The sequence below is a fragment of the Nanorana parkeri genome, unplaced genomic scaffold, assembly GCF_000935625.1.
Source record: "Nanorana parkeri isolate BGI_ZX_2015 unplaced genomic scaffold, ASM93562v1 scaffold182, whole genome shotgun sequence".
In the NCBI taxonomy this organism is placed as follows: Eukaryota; Metazoa; Chordata; class Amphibia; order Anura; family Dicroglossidae; genus Nanorana; species Nanorana parkeri.
The window spans coordinates 109727-136629 of record NW_017306450.1 but is presented as its reverse complement, the minus strand read 5'-3'; the positions used below and the strand labels follow the sequence as shown (position 1 = coordinate 136629).

The 26903-nt window shown below is 42.5% G+C and overlaps 1 protein-coding gene across 2 annotated transcripts in view; it reads left to right on the top strand.

Moving 5' to 3' along the window:
* The window catches only part of MOSPD1 (motile sperm domain containing 1), a 29667-nt gene extending 6029 nt beyond the window's left edge, over window positions 1-23638 (top strand). For both annotated transcript variants that reach the window (XM_018555045.1, XM_018555046.1), the window contains exons 2-7: window positions 1344-1378; window positions 10376-10630; window positions 15307-15382; window positions 16667-16890; window positions 18360-18521; window positions 23269-23638. In XM_018555045.1, the coding sequence (XP_018410547.1) occupies window positions 10477-10630; window positions 15307-15382; window positions 16667-16890; window positions 18360-18521; window positions 23269-23300 (648 nt within the window). In that variant the 5' untranslated portion in view covers window positions 1344-1378; window positions 10376-10476 and the 3' untranslated portion in view covers window positions 23301-23638. The remainder of the gene's footprint in view (window positions 1-1343; window positions 1379-10375; window positions 10631-15306; window positions 15383-16666; window positions 16891-18359; window positions 18522-23268) is intronic.
* Window positions 23639-26903: the final 3265 nt, after the last annotated feature.

Sequence of the window (26903 nt, the reverse complement as noted above, 5' to 3'; positions counted from 1 at the left end):
TCATTGTGATACGAGGGGCCAAGGTTCAGGGGTTCACATTGCTCATTATGATATGACGGGCCAGTGTTCACATTGCTCATTGTGATATGAGGGGCCAAGGTTCAGGGGCTCACATTGCTCATTGTGATATGAGGGGCCAGGGTTCACATTGCTCATTGTGATATGAGGGGCTGAAGTTCAGGGGTTCACATTGCTCATTGTGATAGAAAGGGCTAGGGTTCAGGGGTTCACATTGCTCATTGTGATATAAGGGGCTAGGGTTCAGGGGTTCACATTGCTCATAGGAAGGTCATTAGAAGTTTCTATGTGGACAGAGCATACTACTTTGACATGCCTGGCCCAGTGACTGGTTCCCTTTAAATTCTGCATGAAATAATCTGAAGGACACTGTTCATGGTCAGGGCATTTCTTCCACTGGCCCTTTTTATCTAGTCAGTCTCACAATTTTATTTGTGACCTTAGTAGTAATTTTCTTGACAAATTAGCACTTTCGAACAACACAAATCTGTTGCATTGGTGGGAAAAAAACTACAAGCATTACAGATGTAAATGCCCATACACCAAGTCAGTGTATTTATACTGCATAGCTTTAAATGTAATCAATATCTACAGTCTGTCTGTCATAAAAATGTTATATTGAATTTAGTTATCCTGGATGCAGTTGTATTTTTTTCAGTTTTTGGAAACGATCCCCATATACTGCGTACCTTCTGTAGCTTGATATAACACACATTTTTATATGTTGTATGTACATATTGAATTGACATTTTAGCTTGCCACTATTTGCATTTATTGCAGTCACCTAGATCAGAATATTCTCCAGATTGCGGCTCTGATCGCTGGAAATCTGCTGATGTCCACAGGGATGTGGACACTTCCAGGATTGTTGATCTCCCGGGTCCTCTGCAGCTCTCATTGGATCCTACTGACCTTCACACATTGGAGAATCCAGTTGTGACATGAGGTCAGCAAAAGTTACCAGTGAGATCTGCGGGAGACTTAGGAGACACATTTGTCTGGACAGGTATGGTCACTCTTCTTTTACAGTTATGGCTTGATTTAAAAATGTAGTATAATGACATGGTCACTTGCCTAAGAATTTGGCTAGGGTAAAAATGATTCCTTTAGTAAATAAGCCCCGCTGCTATCCAGCATAAAACCAACATCTTCATGGACTAGAGAGACAGGTTACACTAGGGGTGTGTTGTTTTGAATTTTTTGTGCCATCAGGAATGTAAGCTCTTCCTCATATCTTCTGAATGATTTAACATGTACACATAGCTTTTAATAGACAATGCTAATGATGATTATGGATTACATTGAGTTCCATTGATATTTTACAGGCTGAATCATGGAATGGAATACAGCATATTAGCAGGTAAGATCCTCTTCTCCTCTGTCTGCTATAGGAATTGTGGCTTTGTGTGTTGTAGCTTTTTTTAAATTGCCAGCTTTAGGGAGCATGTCAGTGGGCGTTGTATTCCTGCGTTTGATGTGCATGTGGATGTCAAATGCACATCAGCAAGATCTAATTTACTTTAAAGCTGAACTCCAGACACAGCAATTTTTTGTTAAGCCTTTAGAGGTATGCATACCTTTAGGAAATATGTCTTTTTTTTCCCTTTCAGTGGTCTGTTCATGCTATAAACAAGATGAGTTTATTGCATTCTGATAGTCATAAAGTACCTATGTCCTCTCTAGGCGACCGCTGACTGCAGCCTGCTTATGTGTTGGGTGACCGATCAACTAACCACCATCAGTGTTGTAGCGCTGATCTGACCAAACCATCAAAATAAAATGTTACAGATCCTAAAGAAAGATTCACAAACCCGTATTGGAAGCAAAACACAAATGTCCGCACACACTGAATCCACACATGTCCGCACAAATGTCCGCACACACTGAATTCCAGTTGAAGCAGGGCTGGATTCAGGCATTAATTCTAAACAGCCCTGAGCCCAAAGTACAATTAATCTAATGCTTCTCTAGTGGATATTTTAGTGACCACATTTTAGTGACTTCTGTGACCATATCAGTTGTAGGATAGGTTACAGTGTGTATTTTTTCAATCAGTCTGATTAGGTGGAGAGCAAGACTGTGAAATTGGACAACCATGCAACACTTGGTATGGCTTTCCCCATGCACATATAATTACAAACCATGCAACATCATTTTTGTAAAACACACACTGATGCAATTATTGACATGAATGTGAACTTGCCACAAAACGGAGCACATGATGACCCTGGGAGGAGGTGAGGAGGTGTGTATACAGTAGATAATAGAAGGGGCCCAAGGACAGAGCCTTGGTGGACCCCCACAGGAAGAGGAGAGGAGGAGGTAGAGTTGGAGGTGACACTGAAGGTGCGCTGAGATAGGCAGGTGAACCATGAGAGAGCAGAGTCTTGGAGACCAAGGGATTGGAGTTTATTGAGGAAGAGTGGGTGCTCAACTGTGTCAAAGGCAGCAGAAAGTTTCAGAAGTATGAGTATAGAGTAGTGGCCATTGGTTTTAGTATATGTTTTAATTCAAACTGCCCAAGTATGTGACAGGCCTACTTTAAGCTGATCATATATCTGCAAAGCTTTAAAAAGACTGGATTTTAGGTATTCATTTCTTCCTAGTCAAGATTGCAGTATTAATGGAACATTGTACAGTAGATGGGATGGGACCGTTGTCATATTTCAAGGCTAATTACTTTCTGCTCCATTTCTATGCATGTCCCCAGGCACCTTAAAGAATCAGGTATTAAACAGAAAATTAGTCTTACTAGAACTGTAGAGCTGTCACCTGCAGAAGAATATTTTCCAAGCTCTTAAAATAAACCTGTCACTGTAGTAAAGCCAGACGAAGCAGGAAGATTCATTTTGTTATCTTCCAGAGCCCCATTGAAACTCCTGTACTTGGGGTCTTCTATCTGGAAATACAGACTTTTTGCTTGGGAAATGAGTGCCCGGCCTGTCCTGCAATGCAAGCCTCTCTGTTTCTGTGAGAAGCCCAGATTTAATGCAAGCATTCTTAAACTTATAAAATGTCTGATTAAGCTTGTTAAAAAAAGCTATAGCCAACACTCCAGTAAAGCTGAACCGGAGGCATACAAATATTATACACAGTCTAAATTTAACCTTGAAGACCAAACAGGATTTTTTGGTGGTTATGAAATGTGTGTCCTTGCTGTGTAGATAGTTGTAGAACTTTTTCCCCATTACTTGTATTCGACACTCTTATTTCCAAGGTCTTTGACCAGTTTCCATGCACAGCAAGACCAGTGCCACCAGCCTGATTACAGGACTACCCCTCTAGAATCCTGACCAGGAGGGCTTTATGATATTGTTCTAGGCATCATCAAGGGCCATTTCCTTGACCTGCTTCCACAGCCACGCTCCTTCTGAATAATACACAGAAACTGGCCATTTTATGCCCAAAGGTAAAAAGTCAATGATCCCTCCCAAGAGATGGCTCTGCCACTAGACATGCTGGGAGTTGCAGTATCCTTATCACTTTGTAAATGCTTGCTGAATCTGATCCTTTTCAGACTAGCACGTATAAAATATTTAGATATGCCTAAAGGGAAAATTCCAACTCTAAACCTCAGAAAATAATCAGGAAACCCTAGGCGAATCTCAGGTGTTCATACATACAAGGGAATTTATCAAAGCTGCAGACAAAATCTGGAGCAGATGTGCAAGGCAACCGAACAGCTTCTATCTTTCATTTTCAAATCTTAACTGAACAAACTGAAGAGAGGAGCTGATTGGTTGCCATGGGCAACTGCTCCAGATTTTGTCTGCTCCAGTTTTGATAAATTCCCCTCATGTTATTTAAGCATTTACATTATTGTAGTATTCCCTATGAATTAGCACTTTATCAGTTCAAACTCATACACATATTGCTTTATATCTGCTTTATTCTGAGTCTGGCCTTTTTGGTGGGAACAGGCGTAAAAAAAAAGTCTTAAAATAATCCCATGCCCACTGCTTTTCTTTTGAGGATCCTGTGAGGTGCTCTGTACACAGCCATTGTCTACAATTAGATCAGGTTCATTATAACAGCTCCTATTCTGCACACAGGGGCTCTGTATCTATGGAGGAGCAACATAGTCACTCGGATAGGAAGTGTGTTGGGACTAGAGAAAACACCATTCTCTTCTCCATAACCGAAGGGGGAGGTGTTCTGTAGCCCCAACACATTCCCTGATTATTTTGTTTTCTTCAACACTGCAGAGTGTAGAAGACAGCACCGGATTTCTTGCGTGTGTTTTTTTGTTCTTTTCAAACAGATATAACAAATTGCTTTCAATTGTATATTTGATAGACCTAAGGGAGGAAATAAGGGCTAGTTCACACCAAGCGCGGAGCAAAGCAGTTACAGAATGGATCAAAACTGCATCCAATGTATTCCAATGGTATTTTGGGCTCTATTTCACACCGCAGCGTTCAGTTCCAGATGTAAAAAAACTGCAGCAAGCCCTATTTTTCCTGCTCTGCAATGCATGCAAACACATCAAAAACGCACCCAAACTCCCTGGAACGCACTGAAAGCCCATTTTAGGCTTAAAAAAACAACAGCAACGGCAAAAACTCGGCAAAACACACTGTGTGCAGAAACGCATGCAGATCTGGTCTGCATTTGGTGTGAACACGCCCTAATAATCTTCTCTTAGGGCTTGTTCACACCAACTGCAGTGCGTTCCAGAGCGGTAGCTGCTGGAACGCACCGCAATCCCTCACAAAACTTCCCCTGCGTTCTGGGGCGGGAGGGTCGATCGGACACGTGACAAAACTTTGCCTGCATTCCGTTCCACTGCAAACACAACAAAAAGCAAGCAGCATTTTTTGCGTTTGCAGTGGTGCGGAACTCAGGCACAGTTTTGCAATCCGTCCGATCGCACTGCAGGCGGGGGGGTGGGGGCTGAAAGCGGTGCCATTGAATTCAATACACCACCATGCCCCCTCCCGCCCCAGAACGCAGGGGGAAGTTTTGTGAGGTTTTGCGGTGCGTTCCAGCAGCTACCGCTCTGGAACACACCGCAGTTGGCGTGAACAAGCCCTAAGAGAAGATTATTGTCAGGGCTTACAAGCAGGGCCAGGAAGACTCAGCAAAGACCCATGGGAAGCAAGGGTTATGTCACATGTAGCTAATGCAAAGGATGACGGAAATGTTGAACTTGAGCGTTTAAGACTTGAATGTTTCACATTGTGGTGGTTGAGGAGGTTCTGATGATGACATGTGGCATGCAGAGAACAATTTACTTGACGGTCCTCCCTGTCACACGCACTGCTGTTTACTTCCTATAGACTCAATCTTAATGGCAGTTATTTATTTTGCTCCTGCACAGCTAGTCATTCCTTATCAAAAGAACTAGTCAGAGCAGCTATCCAGCCAGCATTTTATCAGTCTGTTGCAAGAGCTTGTGACAAAAGAGTCCTATAAATTGTGCACTGTGCAGTCACTGATTAAATACCCCCAATAAAGGGTTTAGCACGGCTATCTCTGAATCTAACATCTATTCCATAACACACAGTCTATGACCTGCTGCAAAATCCCCTACTTGAGGATGTTATCTCTGTTTTTAATAGAAGAAAGACCATGTTGTTTATTTACAACAGTTATTTATGATAAGCTGCTTGTAGTCTTGAGCCCAGAAGATGGCAGTCACTACATATAAAACAGTCTGCAAATATATATATTGTGTCATATTCAAGTCATAAACACTTCGCAGTGTGAATGGACCCTTAAAGGGCACCTGTGCTTTCAAAAAATAACACTTTGGGGTCTATCCATAAAAAATGTGCACATCTGTTCATTCTGTGCGAGTTAAGAATACGTTATGTTTCCCTTTTACTCTGAGTATGAATTAACCTATTGAACATTTATCTGTAAAAAATAAGCCAAGGCAACTAGATCGGCTGGTCGGATGACCAGTCAAACATCTTTAAGAAAAATACAGCAAGTCCAGTTGCTTTGACTTATTTTTTACAGATATACCATGACCTGGATACATGAGAACCTTCACAGACCTATTGAACATTTGACCAGAAGAGAAAATACACTAAAAACATGTTTTTTGCCCCATTCTCACAACATCTGGGTAACTCGCACAGAACAAATGTAAATGCAGTTTCGAATGTACACTTCTCATACTTTCAGCTTGTTTCAGCATTCTTTACATGCAGAGAAAAGCACTTTGCTACTGATATGAAAATCTCGACCATCGGAGATGGTCAGTAGATTACCATAATCCATATGCATACACCCTATGAGAACGATGTAGTCATCTTGGAATTACCCTGCCGTGCAGCTGACTGTTGTGCTATAAACTGTAAGTAAAGGAAAAACATTGTTTGTTTTGGTTTCAAGCTTTTATTGCTGTCTGAGTCCCTGTCAGGGAGATCCACACCTATTTGTACTGGTGACCTTTGTTACCGAGACAGAAAATGCAGAAAAATCCAAAGTTTTAGAGTTGTCACTAGAACCAGAGTCAAAGGTAAATCGTCCAATCAGGATACCTGTCCAGATGAAAACTCTATAAGGGATGCCGATACAGAGTACCGATACCTGTGCTTCCGCTGGCATGGAGCTGGTTTCCGGGCAATCAAGAAGCCGAGCGGCATGTGACAGCTCCCGCCTTCCTGATCGGCCGGGAAGTCGGCTCTATGCTGATTGGCTGGGAAGCCGGCTTCCCAGCCAATCAGCACGGAGCCGGCTTCACGGCCAATCAAGAGGCAGGTCATTATTTGCCACCCAGCTTCCTGATTGCCAAGGAGGCCGGCTCCACGTTCCCTTATGGGAATGTCGGTCAGAGGAAATTTTCCTCTGACCAGATGTTCCGATATCAGGGAAGGTATCGGAGCATTTGGGCGAATACAAGTAATCGCACAAATACTCTGTATCAGTACCGATACTAGTATCGGTATCGGAGTACCCCTAGTGTTGATGCATGGCATGAGGATTGCCACCCTATTCTATGGGGCCTGTTTACACCTACCCACTATGTTTTGTTTCAGTGCATTAAGAAAAATAGTACAGGTGCTTTTTTTTTGCTTTTTTTGGTGCATCAACGCTCATTTTTGGCCCCATAGACTTGAATGGCAGTGTACGAAAAATGCATTTAACACGCATTTGCCATATGCATGGTGCCGTTCTTGGGCTTGCCATCAGAGGAATTCCTTCTTCCAGCTTTTTTCTTTCTGGATGCTGAAAAACAATTCAAGTTCATATTAACTGACTGACTTTAAATTGCTGGTGAATTATTATTCACTGCTAGCCTGTCTCAGAATTATTTTAATCAGGTTTACTGCCAGGATATTTTCAGAATGTGCGTAAAACAATGGCGGCATCTGCAAAAAAACCCCAACAAGAACTCTTCCACGTGTGCTGTTTTCCAGGAGCTCAGACGATAACAGCTGACTTAACATGACAATCAGGTCCACCAAACAATGCAACTGCAGCAAAGAGAAGTAGGACATCTTTGTAAACCCAGGAAGAGCACAATATACTTACTGCTTTACAGGTGAAACTCGAATAATTAGAATATCGTGCAAAAGTAATTGCAGTAACTGCTGCAAAAGGGGCCCAAACCAAGTACTGAGTACATATGCATGCTTGTACTTTTCAGAGGTCCGATATTGTTCTATGTACAATCCTTGTTTTATTGATTGCATGTAATAATCTACTTTTTTGAGATTGTGGATTTGGGGTTCTTGGGGTTTTCATGAGCTGTAAGCCATAATCATCACAATGATGACAAATCACGGCTTGAACTATCTTGCTTTGCATGTAATGAGTCTATCTCATATATTAGTTTCACCTTTTAAGTTGCATTAGTGAAATAAATGAACTTTGCACGATATTCTAATTATTCGAGTTTCACCTGTATGTGGCAGTACAATGAAGATAACTGCCACGTTTATATAATACAATCATCCCTTCACATCACCCCTCATTGTGTTTACAGCCATTCTACCAGCACAGAGCAGAATCAGAATATTATACATAAGTGAAGTGTTACAAACATCTCTTTATTACCGGTCACTTTCTTATTCATGTGTTTATTTCTGCCCGCTTTTGTGATTATCAGTCTGTAGTTGTAATGTGTTGTACTGCAGTATGTTACATTTAAATGTCCAGAACAAAACGTAATGTTTCTGTAGGCACCTGTACCCCCTCCCCAAACTATAATCTATAACATTTTAATGCCAGAACCCTTAAGGGAGAACTATGGGGTCAGTGTTTTTCCCCATAGTTCTCCTTGGGGTAACGGGAGGACACAAACTAGCGTCCTCCCGTTACCCTAAGCTCAGTATACCACGAGCTACAGCTCGCGGTATACTGAGACGCCGCACCTGGAGCGGATCCCAACTTAGATGACGGGATCCGCCCAGCTGCGTGAGTGACAGCTGGCTCTGCCTATCTAGAGGCAGAGCCAGCTGTACCCTCCCCCGTCCATTCCGCCAGTCAGCGCTGGCAGATCGGAGCGGGGAGAGGGGAATCCAGCCCCTCCACCTGTCACGGCAGAGAGCCGTGACAGGATCGAGAGGTGAGGGAACCCGGTATGTGTTCTCTCACCTCCCGATCTACTGAGCCGACCTGTGACAGTCTCATTGTCACAGGTCGGCTTAGAACTATGTGGTGAGTGGAAATCACTCATCTCATAGTTCTCCTTTAAGGCTCCATTCACACAGGACACGCGTGGAGCCGCTCTAAACATAAAAATCAATGCACTTTAATATGCATTGTTTGGTCTTTTGGTACGGCGCGCAAAATAGTGCAAGCGCAAATTTTTTTACTTATTCCACACGTTCGCGGCTATAGTAATAGCCAAGAAATTAGCACAATCCTTGCAGATTAAAGATTTTAGCGTTTCCGTGCTGCACGTTGTTCACCGCATGTGAATGGAGCCTAAAGCAACTCCCACAGAAAAGGCATTGAATACTTATCGCTCGTGCTGCCTGCGCCACTGATCTCTGCAGTGGTAAAAAGAAAAACACAATCTGAAGATCCTGGAGAATCTAACACTGCCAGGAGTATTTGGCTCTGGTCACCTGCTACATTTAGTGGTTCAGTGTGCCGACCCCTTTGTCATTACTGTGTCCCATATTGACATAGGGGCTGGTCGAAAGAACCACGGCGTAGAGCGGGGATCAAGCAATTGACTCTCCTGGAAGTAACATTTTAGCATAAAATAGTATTAGTAAAAGTCACTCTAACCGGTCCCTCCCCTATAACCTGCCCCTCGAATAAATACTTAACATCTAACCTAACCCTGGAAAGTACACCTTCCATAATAAATGTATGGGCACTTTCTTCTGCAGTCAGTAAATTAAAGTGATGTTAAACTCAGGAGTTAAATCTAAGGGCCCCTGTTCACACCAGATGCAGTGCGTTCCGGCCCAATTCTGGCCAGAACGCACTGCCTCACATTGCGGCCGGCTCTCTTTTATGTGTGGCATGAGGGGGCGTGGCGGGCCATTGAAGTGAATGGCACAATAGCCATGCCCTCCGGCCCGCAATGCGATCAGCCGCACGGGATCGCAAGGCACATTATGCCTGTGGTCCGGTGCGATCAAAATGCTGCAAGCACTATTTTGATCGCACTGGACCGCAGACATAATGTGCCTTGCGATCCCATTGGTGCTGAAGGGCGGGCTATTCACTTCAATGGACCGCCACGCGCCCTCCTGCCTCACAAAAAAGTGAGCCGGCCGCAATGCGAGGCAGTGTGTTCCGGCCAGGATCGGGCCGGAACGCACTCCATCTGGTGTGAACGGGCCCTTAAAAATGCATTCAAGTACCTATTAACAAAAATGTATCTTATTTGTGTACCACTGGGCTGTAGATCCTCAAATCATCTCTGAATTGGTGCTGACACTGTCCTTCCTTCTAGAGGGTGGCTACTTTTGTTCCCCATGGTCCCTGTGTGTGTTGTAAAGTAGCCACCGCTCCAAGCTCACTCCTATGATGGACTACAATCTCACATTTAGTTTACTAATTTGTTTTGAAATTGTATTCCATCACTTGAATGGAGTGGTGGCTACTATACGACACGCGCACATTGATTTGAGGATCTACAGCTGAGTGAAACACAAATGAGATACATTTTGTTAATAAGTACTTGAATGCATTTTTAAGATTTAACTCCTGAGTTTAGTGTCCCTTTAAATCTCCTTCGGCAGTGGCCAATCTGAATATCTTGGTGTTTTCCGCCTGATGACAGTTGAAATAAGCAGTATAGTGAGAAGGCAATGAAGAAGGGGTTAATACGCCTAGCTGTGGTAACTGGAGTTCCAGCATTTTGGCAGTGGTAGAGTGACATGGCATCTGCTGTGTGAAATAAGAGAGATTGCAGTTCTAATGTTGCTTTCTCCTCCTGCAGAACTGACAGGATGCACTAGAGGTCTTCCCAGCACCAAAAAAATAAAATTTGAAAGTCCGGGAGACAAAAGGAGCTGAGGCGGAAATACGGACTCTGTGCCAATGCAGCAACAGAAACGGCAGCCAGAGCTAGTGGAAGGAAACCTTCCTGTGTTTGTCTTTCCGACTGAACTTATATTTTACGCCGATGATCAGACAACACACAAGCAAGTATTAACGTTGTACAACCCTTATGAGTTTGCCTTAAAGTTTAAAGGTAAGTTTGATCACCAGTCTTTCAGCTGTGCACATGTTTTCATATTATCATGACTGAAGACATGCTGTAAATAAAGATTCAGCATCACATCATGGAAATAGTTAAAGGAGTGGTGTGTTTTCATGCTAAGATCGGATTTGTTTATACAGCTTGACTTTCAGCGTTACTGTGCCCAGTTTGAAGAAGAGGAGGGTACAGTGATTTTTTTAAACTAGAAGACAGACAAGAGAGGCTGCGGCGGGGAACGGGGAAACTGATTAGCAAAACAATTGGAGTGGAGCTGTTCATATTAACATTTTAGTTTTGTATCTTTCATTTTGATTATTGTAAGGTGAGTCTAAAGAAACCAAAACTGATAAACCATGAGTCTTTCATCCCTAAAGTGACACTTAACTCAGGAATTAAATCTTAAAAATACATTCATATTGTTAAATTAACTATTAACAATAGTGTATCTTCTTTGTGTATCACTCGGCTGTAGATCCTCAAATAATCTCTGAATTGGTGCTGACACTGTCCTTCCTTCTGGAGGGTGGCTACTTTTGTTCCCCATGGTCCCTGTGTGTGTTGCGTTGCTTGCTCCTGTGATGGACTACAATCTCACATTTATTTTACTAATTTGCATTGAGATTGTAGTCCATCACCGGAGTGAGCTTGGAGTGGTGGCTACTTTACAACACACACAGGACCATGGGGAACAAAAGTACAAAGGGGGCAAAACCAATGGAGCACTAGTTAAATTGGCAAACCATGGCAGAAAAATAACTGTATTGACACTTACATGTGGATCCAGGGACCAGAGGATGGACAGCCTGTGTGGAAGCTGTGAACGAGGAGAGGGCTAGCAGAGCGGGGACTCAGTCCGTGGCACCGCTGAATTAATGCGGGATCTGGGCGGTGTGAGGCAGACTCGGCGGTGTGGGGTGCAGGCTAGGCTGCTGTGGCCGCGGCTGTAGATGTCAGTGCTCGGTCTCTGTCAGATCAGACTGTAGCAGCGCTTCCCCATCCGAGAGCGCTGTTTATGTCCTTTTGTTTTTTTGGGGAACAAAAGTAGCCACCCTCCAGAAGGAAGGACAGTGTCAGCATGAATTCAGAGATGATTTGAGGATCTACAGCCGAGTATTACACAAATAAGATACATTTTTGTTAACAGTTAGGGTACTTGAATGCATTTATAAGGTTTAACATTTGAGTTTAGTGTCACTTTAAATCTATACAAGGGAAATTATAAAAAAATAAAAAAAAACTCATCCAAATGGTCTGTTATACCAAAAAGCTGCATGAGTGTGTAGCAAACATATTTGTTTTGCTGGAAACTTTTAAGTAATTTTACCCTTTGGTTTTTGTGTATTTCCACTTTTGCAGCCAAATTGGTATAACACCTACACTATTTGTTACATGTTCCCATTCACATTATATAACTTTAAAAAAGAATGTTTAAAAAAACGCTGCTTCCATTTTTAAAGGGGTTCTAAACCCTCGTTTTTTTTTGCCTAATATCTACTGCTAGCAAGCAGTAGATATAGGCAAAAAGTTTCGTTTTTTTTAAAAAACCCGCTTTAACAGCGTTTTACACTTACCGTGTTATCGCTGCGCGCTCCCGCCCGAGAATCTGAAACTGATCGAGCGTCCGCAAAGCATCTTGGGGCGGGCGCATGCGCAGTTCGCATTTTCAGCAGGGAGACGAGCAGAGACGCAAGGTAAGTCTATGGACGCATGCACCCGCATGCAGACACCGCTGGATCGGAAGTGCCTGCAGGGACAGAGGACTCAGCGCTGGATCGGAGAGCCGCCGCACCGCTGGAGGGACAGATGAGAACATCAGAAAAGAAGATCGGAATAAGAGACATCATTTAAGGTAAGTGCTAACATTAACATGGGGGGGAGGGAATGTTTTTTTGACTTTAATGTCACTTTAAGTGCTTTATACTTGCTCAAAGACGAACTCTGGGCATTTTAAAAATGAACCCTTGCAACGGGGCTACCTCCACTCCTCAAGGGTTAAGTGCTCGTTTTGGCCTGGGGCAGACCTGGGCCTTTTATCTGGCTCTTTTTCCCTGTCCAGCCTACGATCAGGGCATGGACTGATCGCTGACCTGTGCTCGCTTATGGCTGGCTGTCACTGAATGCGCCAGCCTCCAAGGCCGGACTGCGTTCCTCCTCAGTCTTTGGTTGCTAGGACCGTTGGGATCACGGCAACCAATGACATTCAGGGTTCCCCTCCTCTGCAGTCATTGGTTGCTAGGACCGCTAGGTGGTCCTATCAACCAGTGACAAATGTCTTCTTGCCCCCATCTTTACCAGCATCCTTTTCTTCCATCTTCTCCTGCAGCTTCACCTTCTGGCTCCCTGTGGCCTGTAAAACAAACAAAAAAGGTATGTGCCACGTACTTAGTATGTCATACAATGCGGGGACAATAAGGCTTCATTCCGGGCCAGTTCACACCTATGCCATGGCGGAGGTTGTGCACAACACAACTACTGTGCGTTACAGTGCAGCAGGGACCGAGGATCAGGTTGGTATATCTTTTTTTTTTAACCCTAGACCAAAACAAACACTTAACCCTTGTGGGGCTAACCCCACTGCAAGGGTTCATTTTTAATATGCCCTATAAAATCCTACCTAGAGAGGGCTGTGGAAGTTATGTCTACTCTAATTACCTCTGCTGTCTGTACACTGCTGGCAGGTTTTATTTTATTTATGTATCAGAAATATCTAAAAAGGTAAATAATATTTCACAAAATATTTAAGGTACGCTGTGTGAAACATGACAAACATATAACGGGGTTTTTCTCAAATTTGACTGCAAACGTGGAAGTGCACTTTAAGTAGGTCCCCCTAGAAATCAGATCCAGCTGTCATCTTCCAGGATTCCTTAGACCCATTTGTCAGACAAAGGCATCTAAGGAATCAGAAAGGCTTGTACCTTTAATAACAAGTGAGCCAATAAAGGGTATCACTTAAACTTCAGACTTTCTGCACATTTCATTGGCTGAAAGAACAGATGTGTTTACTGAGTCAGTGTGCTCACGTGTATGAGCATCACATGACCCATGAACATGCTCCTAATGGAATGCAGAGATGTCAGGAAGTAGAAATAACACTGTGGTTTAGCTCACTCAAGCACACTGTGTTTACTTCAGTGTTGTAGTTTTTCCTATGCCCAAGGCAAAAATAAGTGAACCTTATCATGAGAAGAAAGGCAGGTTAAAGATTAAGGTCAAGTGTGATCAGCTTGTCTATCAAGTGCAGTAACTGACTAATGTATGCAATTAATACATCAAATTCTTTTTTTAGATCAATCAGAATTTTTGAATTGATCTTGGGGGATTTTTTTCTTGTTGTTGATGCTTCACATGTGTCTGCTGTTTTTTTTTTTTTATTGAATCAAAAAGATGATTGTTTATCAATAAAGTTTAATTTGAAAGATTTGTATTCATATTGTAAAAGGTCAAATAAATACATTGATTATAACACACATACTACAACAACTATCAAGAAGATGATCATACATATGTGCATTTTTCAGCTTGTCCAGGTGTTCCTTTTTTTTTTCTTCTTATCTATGCTAGACAGGTTTAAAGTGTATCTAACCTCCCCCCCAAAAATAAAAATATTAGCCTGGAGATTGAAAACTGGTGCATACACTACATCTAAAGATTGGTCAGCTGCAAAATATAAAATGTTTTTGGGTTTAGTTATACTTTAAAGGAGAACTATGAGGTCAGGGCTTTTCCCCATAGTTCTCCTAAGGGTAACGGGAGGACACAAACTAGCGTCCTCCCGTCTCCCTAAGCTCAGTATACCGCGAGCTACAGCTCGCGGTATACTGAGATGCCGCAGCCCCCCCAAAAGAATTTGATGTATTAATTGCATACATTAGTCAGTTACTGCACTTGATAGACAAGCTGATCACACTTGACCTTAATCTTTAACCTGCCTTTCTTCTCATGATAAGGTTCACTTATTTTTGCCTTGGGCATAGGAAAAACTACAACACTGAAGTAAACACAGTGTGCTTGAGTGAGCTAAACCACAGTGTTATTTCTACTTCCTGACATCTACTTCCACATTACTGTCGAGATCCACCCAGCTGCGGGATTGACAGCTGACTCTATATATCTAAAGGCAGAGCCAGCTGTGCCCGCCCCCTCCCCAATCCATCCTGCCAACCAGCGCTGGAGGATCGGACAGGGGAGGGAGCGGGGAATCCCTGCAGGGAGCCGTGAGTGACAGTCACCACTCTTTTAGGGATAGATCGAAAAGTGAGCGACGCTATGTGTTCGCTCACTTCCCGATCTACAAGTTTCATTGTCACAGGTCGGCTAGAACTATGAGGCTGAGTGATTTTCACTCGCCTCATAGTTCTCCTTTTAAAGGGTCTATTTCTAAATGTATTTACACAACTTAACCCAAGATTCACACATATTTTACATTGGATTTAATTGGAAAAATTAGTAAAATCCAAGGTGGAATTTTTGTGAATCTTGTGTGAAAGCATTTATAACGTGTATGTCTAAGAAACATTGTTTCATCAAGATATTACTGTCAAATGACAGTGATCATCAGGTTGGAGCTGTGACCATGGCCAAAACAAAAATATAGCCGATGAGCAGTGCCACCGATGTCATAAATAAACACTAAGATACCCATTAATCATTTCTTTCTCCTCCAGTTCTCTGTACGTCCCCAAACAAGTACGCCGTTGTTGATGCTGCAGGTGCAGTGAAGCCACAGTGCTGTGTTGACATGTAAGTACTACTCTGATTGTGACCCTGTTACATAATTAAACAAAACTTTAGCAAACACTTACCTATAGGACCTGGTTCACACTGAACATTTTGTAGCGCTTTTTCTGCACTAAAAAAACTCTCAAAAAATATGCCCCCCTTTTTTTTGGCATATTACAGCTCGTTTTGGCCCCATAGACTCAATAGGGAACGCTTAAAAACGCGCGGTTGCTGTGTTTTTACGCGTGTTTTATGCACCTTTGCTCATTATCATCAATGAGCTACAATTTGCTCACAAAAACGTGCCATTTTGAGATATGCGCATAAAAACACACACAAAAGTGCATCAAAAACACACGGAAAAACGCTGTTATCTAGGTCTGAACCCAGCATAAAGGCACAACAGAATACTTACCTTGCCTGCTTCCCGCTGCTAAACACTTCTTTGATCTTGAAAATATGCACTCTGGCAGCAATGTGTGTTTTATTGATCTGTCGAATGCAAAGATCCACAGATCCTGCAAAGCCCCCGAGACCCGGCAGAGCCCTTCACAGATCCTGCACAGCCCCCCGAGACGCTGCAGTCTCAGCGGGCTGTGCAGGATCTGTGGTGGGTTCTGCCCACTATAGACCTCACAGAGCTCACCACAGATCCTGCAGAGCCCCCCCACAGATCCTGCAGAGACCGGGGCTTTCCCACCACAGTCCTCTTACCTAGCACGGGAAACCTAATCTCTTCCACTGCCCGACCGCTTCGGAACATGGCCTCCTCGCCCTCGATGCCCGATAGTCGCATCTTCGCCGCCCGACTGGAGCTCCGGCGGCGCATCTCGCCTCCTCCATCGTTGTCTCTGCCCCCCGCCTCCTCCGTCTTCGCCTAATTGTAGGAGAGCCAACAACATAAGCCAATCAGGCCCTATTTTATTGTGCAGCGTTGCCAGTTTACATGTGTCCCAAGTACTGAAAGTTAAAGGGGAATGTTTAGGAAGCTTACAGGAAGAGAACAGCAAATGGATGACCCTAGCAGCCTGATGAAGATCATTGGCAGTCAGGTAATACAGGAAGCAAAAGGTTCACATATACTGTATGTATTGGGAATCCGTATTTCACTGTTTGGGCAAACTTCACTGGAAAGTAAAATCCTGCCTTTTATTAAAGAATAAGATTGTTCTGCATAATTAATTTTAAGATGGCAAAGCAGTGCTTTACAGTAACTTTAGATGAGGGCTTTTGGGTCACATTGCCACCCAAATGTTATCATGCTTCCAAACAAATGCATTGTACAATCTTTCTTCTATCCTTTAGTGTTATCCGGCACAAAGATGTCCGAGCCAGTCAATTTGGCGTTATCGATAAATTTCGCCTTCAAGTGTCCGAACAAAGCCAGAGAAAAGCACTGGGACGTAAAGAGGTAATCGCAATGCTGCTTCCGTCCGCTAAGGAGCAACAGCACAAAGAGGAGGAGGAAAAACGGATCAAGGAGCATCTAGCAGAAAGTGTCTTCTTCGAGCAGACCCCTTGCCAGCCAGGTCATTGACGTTTACTGATACCTTTTTATTAGGAACTGTCTAGGACCTTGGTTCTCAACTGGTGGGTCGTGACCCAAAAGTGGGTCGCGACCCCGTTTTCAGTGGGTCGCCGCATGCCCTTCACTTTTCTATGTGAGAGGCTCCTCAGCCTCCCCCTAGCGTAGCAATATCAGTTCTTGCGCTGAGCAGCCATTCAGAATATGCTGCCTGGCGCCAAGTGTCAGCTCGAGGTGGGGTGGGCTGGAGCAATGGCCGCGAGGGAGCTTCATCCATATATGAATTGCTTACAGCTCCCTCACGTGACCTGTAGAGGTGCCTGGATCGGAGTGACGTCACATTCTGGCTCCCGGCACCTCTACAGGGCGCAAGGGAGTTGTACAATGTATGTATGGATGGAGCTCCGTCACAGCACAGCAGCCCAGCACTGGACCCCAAGCTGAGGATCGCACGGATCGCTCACACCGGAAACCCATGGTACCGCAATGCCGTGCATTCCATTGCACTGCGACTTGTGTCGCCGCTTAATGTCCAAGGACAAATGTGGGTCCTGAGGTTACATAGGTTGAGAGCCACTGGTCTAGGACACATTCGCTAATTAATTAAAGGGAGTCTGGTCTTTATCAGACATTTTCCATATATACATGTTAATGCGACTGGCTTCACTTGATTTTTTCAAAGTGTGTCAGTGTTTCCAAACCTTTTTTCTTCAGTATAGCTTGTAAATGTATATGTGCATCCCTCCACTTGGAGGTTGTGCCTCCTACTTAGTATTGAGGATGATTCCCCATCAAGAGAAAACATAATAACCAATATTTTCTATTTTATATGCCATCACTAATTATAAGGTTTCTAACCTAGCATGCTAGAGTTTTACTTGTGTTATGCAAATATTTGATGAGCATTTTTTGAATCACAAAAATTTTATTTTTCTGCTATTGTTTCTGGTACAACTCAGCCAGAAGTGGCATATAGTATAGTTAACATCTTCCTTAGGAAATTAATGATGCTGTCATTGTTGCCTGGCTTTGATATTTTCCAGCCACAAACCCAGAACAAGCATGTTGTATAACAGCATCAGAAAAGTGTCAGAATATTGTATCTATATGTTTTTTCCAGGTCAGATATTCATAAAACATTGAAGCCAAGGGGTCAGCATGACAGCCAGGGAACTGTGGTTTTCAATGGATAGGTCAGCAATGGCAGCCCCCATAAGTTTCTCATGACAGAGTCACTTTAACGCCTCCTAGGGTAGCCCTAAACTCCCTAGTCCTCAACCATGTATTCCAGTGACCCATCAGGATGGATTATGCCAATTATGGCCACCATTACTGTTAGTCTCTCTTAATGGTGCTCTATGAGTGAGGCTAGACTCTGTGGCGCATCTTGTAATTGTATATCGGCAGAATAGCAGAGATACTATTTCTCTTCAGAGAATGTTGTGAATAGAAGTTTTATGCTTACTGTTTCAGATATCAGAAACTCCTCCTCAGGACCCAGTCTGTTAATGGTCTTCCTCGGCATGGTTTGCATCGCTGCACTGATGATGCCCACTATGGGTGAAATGGAATCTGTGGTGCCTCTCTACCTCCACTTAAGTGTGAATCAGAAATTAGTAGCTGCCTATGTTTTAGGTAAGACCATTATACTGGGAAAGAGTAAACAATAAGCCTTGGGCTCTATTCTGTTTTATGCATATTTGTGCATTGTGGGTGTAGTGCCTTGTTGTTGCTCTTAGCGTTATAGGCCCATTCTTACATGCATGACCATTCATCCCTATGTAATGCATGGTTTGCTGAAAGCCACGCCAAAGGACTTTTTGCAGAGCACCACTCCCACAACATACCTTAAAGGAGAATTATGAGATGAGTGATTTTCACTCAGCCTCATAATCCGAGCCGACTTGTGACAATGAAACTGTCACAGGTCGGCTCAGTAGATCGGGAAGTGAGTGAACACATACCGGCGCTCGCTCACTTCTCGATCCTGTGCCGGCAGAGAGTCGTGACAGGGGAGACTGGATTCCCCCCTCCCCTGTCCGATCCTCCAGCACTGACTGGCGGAACGGGAGGGGGCGGGTACAGCTGGCTCTGCCTCTAGATAGGCAGAGCCAGCTGTCAATCACGCAGCTGGGTGGATCCAGACATAATTGTCAGGATCCGTTCCGGCTGCGACGTCTCAGTCTGTAGCTCGCGGTATACTGAACTTTGGGTAACGGGAGGACGCTAGTTTGTGTCCTCCCGTTACCCTTAGGAGAACTATGGGGAAAAGCCCTAACCCCATAGTTCTCCTTTAAACTCCAATATGTGAATAGAGCCTCAGAAGTAACATCCTAAACTGGAATTCCAGTGTAAAATGAGGAGAGGGTAGATCCCTGGTGCTCAATCTGTGGTCTTTTTAGTCTTCTGCTGCAGGTTTATAGTCTTCAACAACAGCGGTACCCTGTCTGTAGTCCCTGACCATCTCCACTAGTATGTCTGCAGTTTCTGACAGTCCTCTCTTGCATTACACTTATTTAATAATTATGTGCTCTTTGCTACTTTTAAGGGGCCACAGTTCAGGGCCACCTGTACTTAATAAGTTGACAACCACTATGTTTAGATCATCTGTCAGATTTTATTGCTGTCTTTGTCCAGGATGAAGACAATTTCCCACACACATTCTATGTGGTCACCAGCATAGGAAGTGAGCAGAATCTTGCCAGAGCAGACAAAGAAAACAAAAAGAAGCATTTTTTTAAGCTTCCTGACTTTATTAGGTACCAAAGGTTTGGCTGGAGTTGCACTTTGAGACAGCCCATGTAGCTGTACTGACATCTATTATCATTTGCGGTTAAAATATGCTTTGTGCAGCATTTTCACTTTGTACATATGTCACACAGACAACCAGAGCAAAGTTGTGGAGTCAGCAGATGAAGCAGTATGGTGAAGCAGCACATACCCTAAGCCCTCCTCTGTTACTGCTAGGATGTTGTGGGTAGTCTTGTTATTGACCTAATTTTCTTTTCAGTTACAAAGTCTGTTCAATTTAATCAAAAGGTCACCTTCCAATGTACAAACCAAGACTGTTGTCTGAGCTGTGGTCAGGGCACAAGGCATTCAAATGTAGAATGAAAGCTAAATCTTGTCATCGACACTGATATTATCTACGTGACCTACCATGCTAGAATACAGGTCAGGCAGTGGCTGCACATAGTTGTTTTATTGAATTATTTGCAGGCCTGTTTGGGCTTGTTTATGAAGCCAGTCTAACAGTCCTTCATTTTGTGGTTCAGTAATAGTCTGGCAAGTTACACCATTCATTAACTCTATGTTAGAAACTTTTTAACTGTCTTCTTAAGAACCCCAGACAGTATGCATACTGTACATGCCACAAATCATAGCTTTGTTTTCTTCTAAACTGGCCACATAACATAATAGTGACATTTTGGAAGAAAACAGTAGTCATTCCTATCAGAAAACCTCACTGTTTAAAGAATATAAGTAGCGTGTCACCAAAGTCCTGATTGTGACCATTGCTTCTCAGCATTTCATAGCTGCACAGGTCTTAACCTTGGGGGGAAAAATGAGCTCCCATGATGCAATTAGAGCTTCTCCTATTCTATGTAAGCTGTTTAGAATTATGTCTTGGAAGTGATGGACACATTGTTTTTTGAAGAAGTCGAACACTTTCTACACATTAGCTTCTCTCCCAGTGCAAGAAAAAGAAAGTATAATGCCTACTGGTTCTATTTAGTGGTTTCAGCAGATCCACATTTTTAAAGTGACACTAAACTCAGGGGTTAAATCTTAAAAATACTTTCAAGTACCCTGACTATTAACAAAAATGTGGGTTATTTGTGTGATTGTGTATCATTTGTGGACTACAATCTCAGTACAAATTAGTGAACTAAAAGTGAGTATGTAGTCCTTCATGGGAGCAAACTTGGAGCGGTGGGTAACTTACAACACACACAGGGACCATGGAGAACAAAAGATAGTGACCCTCCAAAAGGAAGGACAGTGTCAGCACCAATTCAGAGATGATTCGAGGATCTACAGATGAGTGGTACACAAATAAACTACATTTTTGTTAGGTACTTTATGTAGGGGTAGTAGGAAAGGGCAAGATTTTTGTTTTTTTTTATTGTGTATCCCCACTGGAGACATTTCTTTTAACTTCATTGAAAAAGATTGCTCAAAACCACCACAAGTCATTTTTTACTTTTGGGAATAATTGATTTAGGCAATTCATTTCAGTGCCTTTTATAAACAGCAGGGGGCCCTTGACTAAAATACAATAGCAACCCTGACACGTGAAAGCTGAAAATAAGTAGTACACTGCACCAAGAATTTATGGGGGATAAACAGCTCCCCACTTTTTTTTTTTTTTTTTATGGGGTGGGACCTGAATACACCGTTTTCTAAGAAGGCAGTACTTATGCTCTTAGAGTCCTTTTGACATTTTCCTTAAGGAACAAGTGTCATTTATATGGAAACCCAGCAACCTACCTCTGCAGCCTTAGCATAAATTGGTGAAATTAGTATCTTAGATGATGATAAAATGTATTTTTCCTTCTGTGTGGTCTACCCTGCTTAGCAGTGCATTCTCTTCATTAGCAGAGAATGGGCGTAGAAAATAAAAATAGTCCATCCAGCAAATGCACTTAAAGTGGAAACTGCTATTATTCCCTATGGTCTATCCACAGTAGGTTGTCCTAATGATCATCTGAGCCTATGTAAAGAGGGCTCAGATGATCCCTCTCTGGAGGAGACAGAGTTGGGACTTTATGGTTCTCTAAAGTACCTTATTACATATCACCAATTAATGCAGAGGCTGAAAATGAATTCCTGGATGACAAACAATGTATACTGAGAAAATAAAAATAATTTTTGTACAGGTTTAGGAAAATCTGAATGGTTGCTCTCCTATTGGGTTCTTACAGACAAAAAGATTTCTGGGGTCTTTCATGAGGACAGTTAAATCTTGCTTTCCTAGTAGGTCAAGGTTCAATGAAAAAGCAGGACATGTCTGTATGTGGATTTATAGATTATTATTTGTGTAGATCAGCCTTTCTCCCAGCTGAACCTCTAAAATATAGTTCAGGTCTCAGAGAACTCCCACTAAAAATATCTACTGCTTATGTTACATTAACGTGATCAGTCAATGATAATAATACAAGAATAAACAATGTAGAATACATATATCGAGTATGTGACACCCAAGTTTGATAATTTTTAACAACCATTGCTCTATATACAATATAATTTATCGGTAATAATCATGAAATTGACATAAAACGCATGTCAGTGGAGAAGACCCCCATACATTGGTTATCAATGGAGAAGGGACCATTATAATGGTGGTCAATGGGGAAGGGACCATTACATTGGTGGTGAGTGATGGACAACCTTACATTGGTGGTCATTAAAGGATCCTCCAACATTGGTGGTCAGTGAAGCACCTCCTTACAATGGTGGTCAATGGGAGAGGGGACCCCTTATATTGATGGTAGGTATGATAATGGCTTCCTTACATTGGTGGTCAGTGGAACAAATGGGCCGTTACATTGGTAGCAAGTCATATGATTGCCACTCTTAAAGACAGCTAAGAATATTGGTGTCAGTGATTAATTACCTGAGAGAAAAGGCTCCAGTAGTCCCATGCCATTGACTCTGTGTAAGAAAGTCACTGGTCTGTGATCAGTATTGGCAATAAATGCGGCTTTATTGCATTCAACATAAAAAGTATCTTTTTATCAACAGGGTACGTTTTCCCTTTTTAAACAAAAGAATACCAGCAGAAACTCAAAAGTAACATAAATAAAAAGGCCTACTCCACCTTAGGAGGCTAACTAACAGTTTTTATCCAAACATTATCCCACAGACATTCAGACGCTCTCCAGTCTGTATGCATCCATCCAATCCAGCATGGATCTCCCTCTCTGAGCTCTCTCCCCCTTCAGTCACTATCAGGTGCAGGCAAATTAATAGAGAGAGGAGGTGTACCTGTTGGGGCAAGGCTTAACTCCTTCTTAGCCAGGGAAAGCTGCCCTTTTCAACCTCCCACTGACATACACAGTCGTATAACCTGTCACATCTGCTACATGATTTTAGCTCCAAAACCATATAAGCAGCATAAGTCAGTCACCCCTGCACCTAGCAACCTCTGGCGGAACCCATCCATGGTTAAGAAAGGCTGGTGCAGCAGTATTTGTGTACAGGACATGTTTTAGGGGTAATGATTTGAAAGTTACAACCCTATAGAAGGAAGGCTTGCCTCTCCTGAGTCAGACTATATAAAACATTTTCATATTTGACTGGAGTGTAACTTTAAATATGGGCTTTTATTGTCATGCATCACTAATTTCTTAGGGAAACCCCTTTTCTCACTGTTTTGCAGGTCTTATAACAATGGTTGTTCTTCGAACATGAAGGTTCTAGTTTACATGAACTGAGACGGTGTATGATCACTTCATCATGAGGACCGCATTCAGCTGTCATGTCGGCAGAGCTCGCCCCACATGCAGGAATAGCAGTGGTTTTAAGAGAAAATGGCAGAAGTACAATATATTTTAACTCTGTATTACTGTAATTGAATGGCATAAGCATATTATGAGTGACTTTGTAACAGCCAGCTGAGAATCTTTGTTTTATGATGTCTGCGAGAGAAATCTGAAAAAAACGCATTTTATATGTATGCCTGTACAATAATTTTATTGTAAAATGGACGGTCATTTTCTACATTTTGTTTGTGTTTCATTTTTCAATAATAATAAAAATAACAGAAATTAAAATGTTGATCTCATTATTCATTTATATCCCTAATGTTTACCAAAGGCACCTATACATGTTACAAGTAGGTTGGCCAAGGTGGTCAAATTAAAATGTATGAAAACTTAGTGTATATGGAGGTCAACTAAACGAATCAAATACATCGGTTTCCAAAAGCACATTCTCAAAGACCACTAATATATTTGTGAGAATTACATGTATAGCTGAGATGAAAGGGCTCAGGAGGTAACAAAGTGCAGAACTGACCAGTGATCTCCATGCAAGCTACAAACAGAGCTTCTAAACTACAGTCAACTCCCTGTTATCCGGCATCCACGGTGATTCTGGATAGATGTAGTTTCGGGTTGCTTGAGGGTTACTATTAATAATAGGTCTAACTAATCCCATACCCCATATCATAACATAAACTCTGTATTGACTTCATATTAATATTGAAATGCAGTAATCAAAAGCAAAGTAAGACAAATAGACACACGATCATTTCCAGGATAATACATGCCGCAGACCAGCAGAACAATGTGTACACAGGGGAGGTTTTTTCTGGTTAGCTGAAAGTTCTGGTTAGTTGAATACCAAATAACAGAATTTACTGTATTGTCAAACAAATCCACTTCAAGTAAATTTGGTTGAGCACTTCTCACTTATCAAAGTTAACACTTTATTATTTTTTTTTTTTAATATTATTATTCAAATAAAATGTTTAACTTAAATCAGCTAAATCATTTGAATGTAACATGTTACCATAAAATATTGAAAGCCATTGTAAAAACAGAAATGATTGAAACCATTCCACCGTACCATAGACCTATGTACAACCTCCTATCCTGTACATCGCAGGAAGGTGCCATCTTAGCCCCTATTTGGATTGCAGTTGCCATGACGCTGCACATGTGATCAGCCATGACACCAGCCATTTGAGGGCTTGAAAGTTCGGCTGAGAGCTGAAATAAGCGCACCGGCAACCTCCACAGTTGGCATGTCTTAAAAGTAAGGCTGGGTTCACACTTGGGCGTAAGGAATATGCGCGATCTGTGGTAAAAAACGCGTGACAAATGCGCGTTTCCGAGGGCTATCCAGCTGTATCCTAATGGATACGCGCAACAAAGAAGCTCCTGTACTTCTTTGGGCGTAGGGCGTTTTTCAGCGCGTTCCTACGCGCTGTAAAACGCCCAGGTGGGAACCATGCCCATAGGCAATTAATGGTTTTCACATGTTGAGCGTTTTACAGCGCGTAGGAACGCGCTGTAAAACGTCCAGGTGTGAACCAGGCCTAACTGTTTTGGGAGACATTTACTTGGTGGGTCAGGTTCCACTTTAAGTCCTTGCCTAGAGACTGTAAAATTAGTTCAGTTTCTGCAGAGATTAGTGATCTCCAGTAAGATAATATGTTATGTGCTGATAATGTCCGCCAGCGGAGAGTCTACAAAAAGTAATACATATCCGTATGGATTTAGACAGAATGTGCACAGGCTACACTATGCCTGTATTATTCTGGGTTGGTTGAGGCTAAGCAGTCCAAAAAGAACTCACACTCACCTGCAAATACCATCAGTCCAATATTTGTAGCAAGTGGTGGGATTGTCAAATGGTCAGTCCGGCCATAGATCTGTACATATGCTAAGAACAAACTCTTGAACTAACCATATACACTAAATAGTGAATTGTTTAGATTCGCATTACACGTGGCCTCTGCAGAAACCTATTTATCTCTGAAACAACCTGATACTTCCGTCTGTTCTGAATGCTGTCTGAATTCTTAGTTGTAATATGATGAGTAATACGCATAATAAAACATTTGAGTTCAATAACAAGCAACCACAGAAACTGTTTTGTTCCATTATATCTGCCCAAAAACATTTATGGTCTTGTAAGGCAATGCAAATATTAAAAATTATGTGTTGAATGTAGTGTAGTGATAGCAAAAAGTCACATTTCAATCTGTTGCAGTTAGATCAGGAAAAGCTAAATTCTGTTCGGATGAGTTAGGGTACTGTCCCTGTATCAGGCTGCTTTAATCCCTTATGCTGCAAGACTCAAGCTGCGAGAGGAAAGGACAGCGCAGTAAATCTAGTTATTGCACAGTGTTATCAGAGCTCACAGACTGAAGTAGGCCTATGACCAAGCTGTAATGCTTTAATTCCAACGGAAAAAGGTGAAGTAAGAGGCATGGTGGTTGGCATGGCACCACGGGGTGCTATCTGGCTTGTCAAGGGTGCCTTCAAGTTTTTGCTAAAGTAAGGGACTCCTGATATAAAGAGAGTGGGGGCCTCTGATGTATAGCAGGGGTGCTTCTAATGTGAAAAGGGGGGGGGGGGGGGACTCTGATGTGAAGGGGGAAACTCCACATTTTCTTTTTTTTTGTTTCTTTGTCTGGGGTCCCACTTCAAAATCCATACCAAACCACTGTCTAGAAAAAAAGAGTTTTGTTTTTATTTGGGGAGGTGGAGAGGGGGGACCACACATCGTTTTTTACATTTTAGACTGGGGAGTCTTAAGATTTAGCCTACTTTGAAAAGGTGCCCTGATTGAAAAAAGGTTGAGAAATGCTGGTCTAGGCTACAGACATTTAAGTACTTACATCTTTTTAACAAGCAAAACTGACAACAGAGGCACTAAAGGGCCTGTGTTGATGGGCTTTTGTTGACAGAAGATGGGTTTTGAATACCCATGCAAGTTTGTGGAAACACAAAACCCGCTTGAAGCAGATGATATGCATGTCAGAAAAAGGTTAACTCAGGAGAATCTCAAACTGATATCAAAGTGATGCTATCTACACAAGCCCAAAGGCCATCAACAGGCCCAAAGACAGTTCTAGTTAGTTTTTTTCAGCAGCTTTATCCCAGCCTGCTCCCTCTCCTAGAAGTTACTCGGCACGTTTTTTATTATAAACACAGAGCTGGTGCTCTAAGCTTAGAAAGAGACTACAGCTGACTTCAGTTCCTCTGTTGTGAACTTTGAATACTTGCTCCACAGTGCTTGTAGCTACAGATGTCAGTTAGGGCTTGTTTTAAAGCTCATTGACTGCAGGTTTGGTATGGTACTCCCAGAGTCCCTGCTGGGTTTTACAGACCTTTATTGAGAATCCCAGCCAGAACTTCTAGAAGACTTTGCAAGTACCTCTAATGGTATTCACAAGAGCCCCGCCAGTACTTCTAATGGCCCTCACAGAACCCAGGCCGGTAAAATCAATGATAGCAAAATAATCCGAACCAGAACATCCAGAGTGCCCTGAAGGGAGCTTGG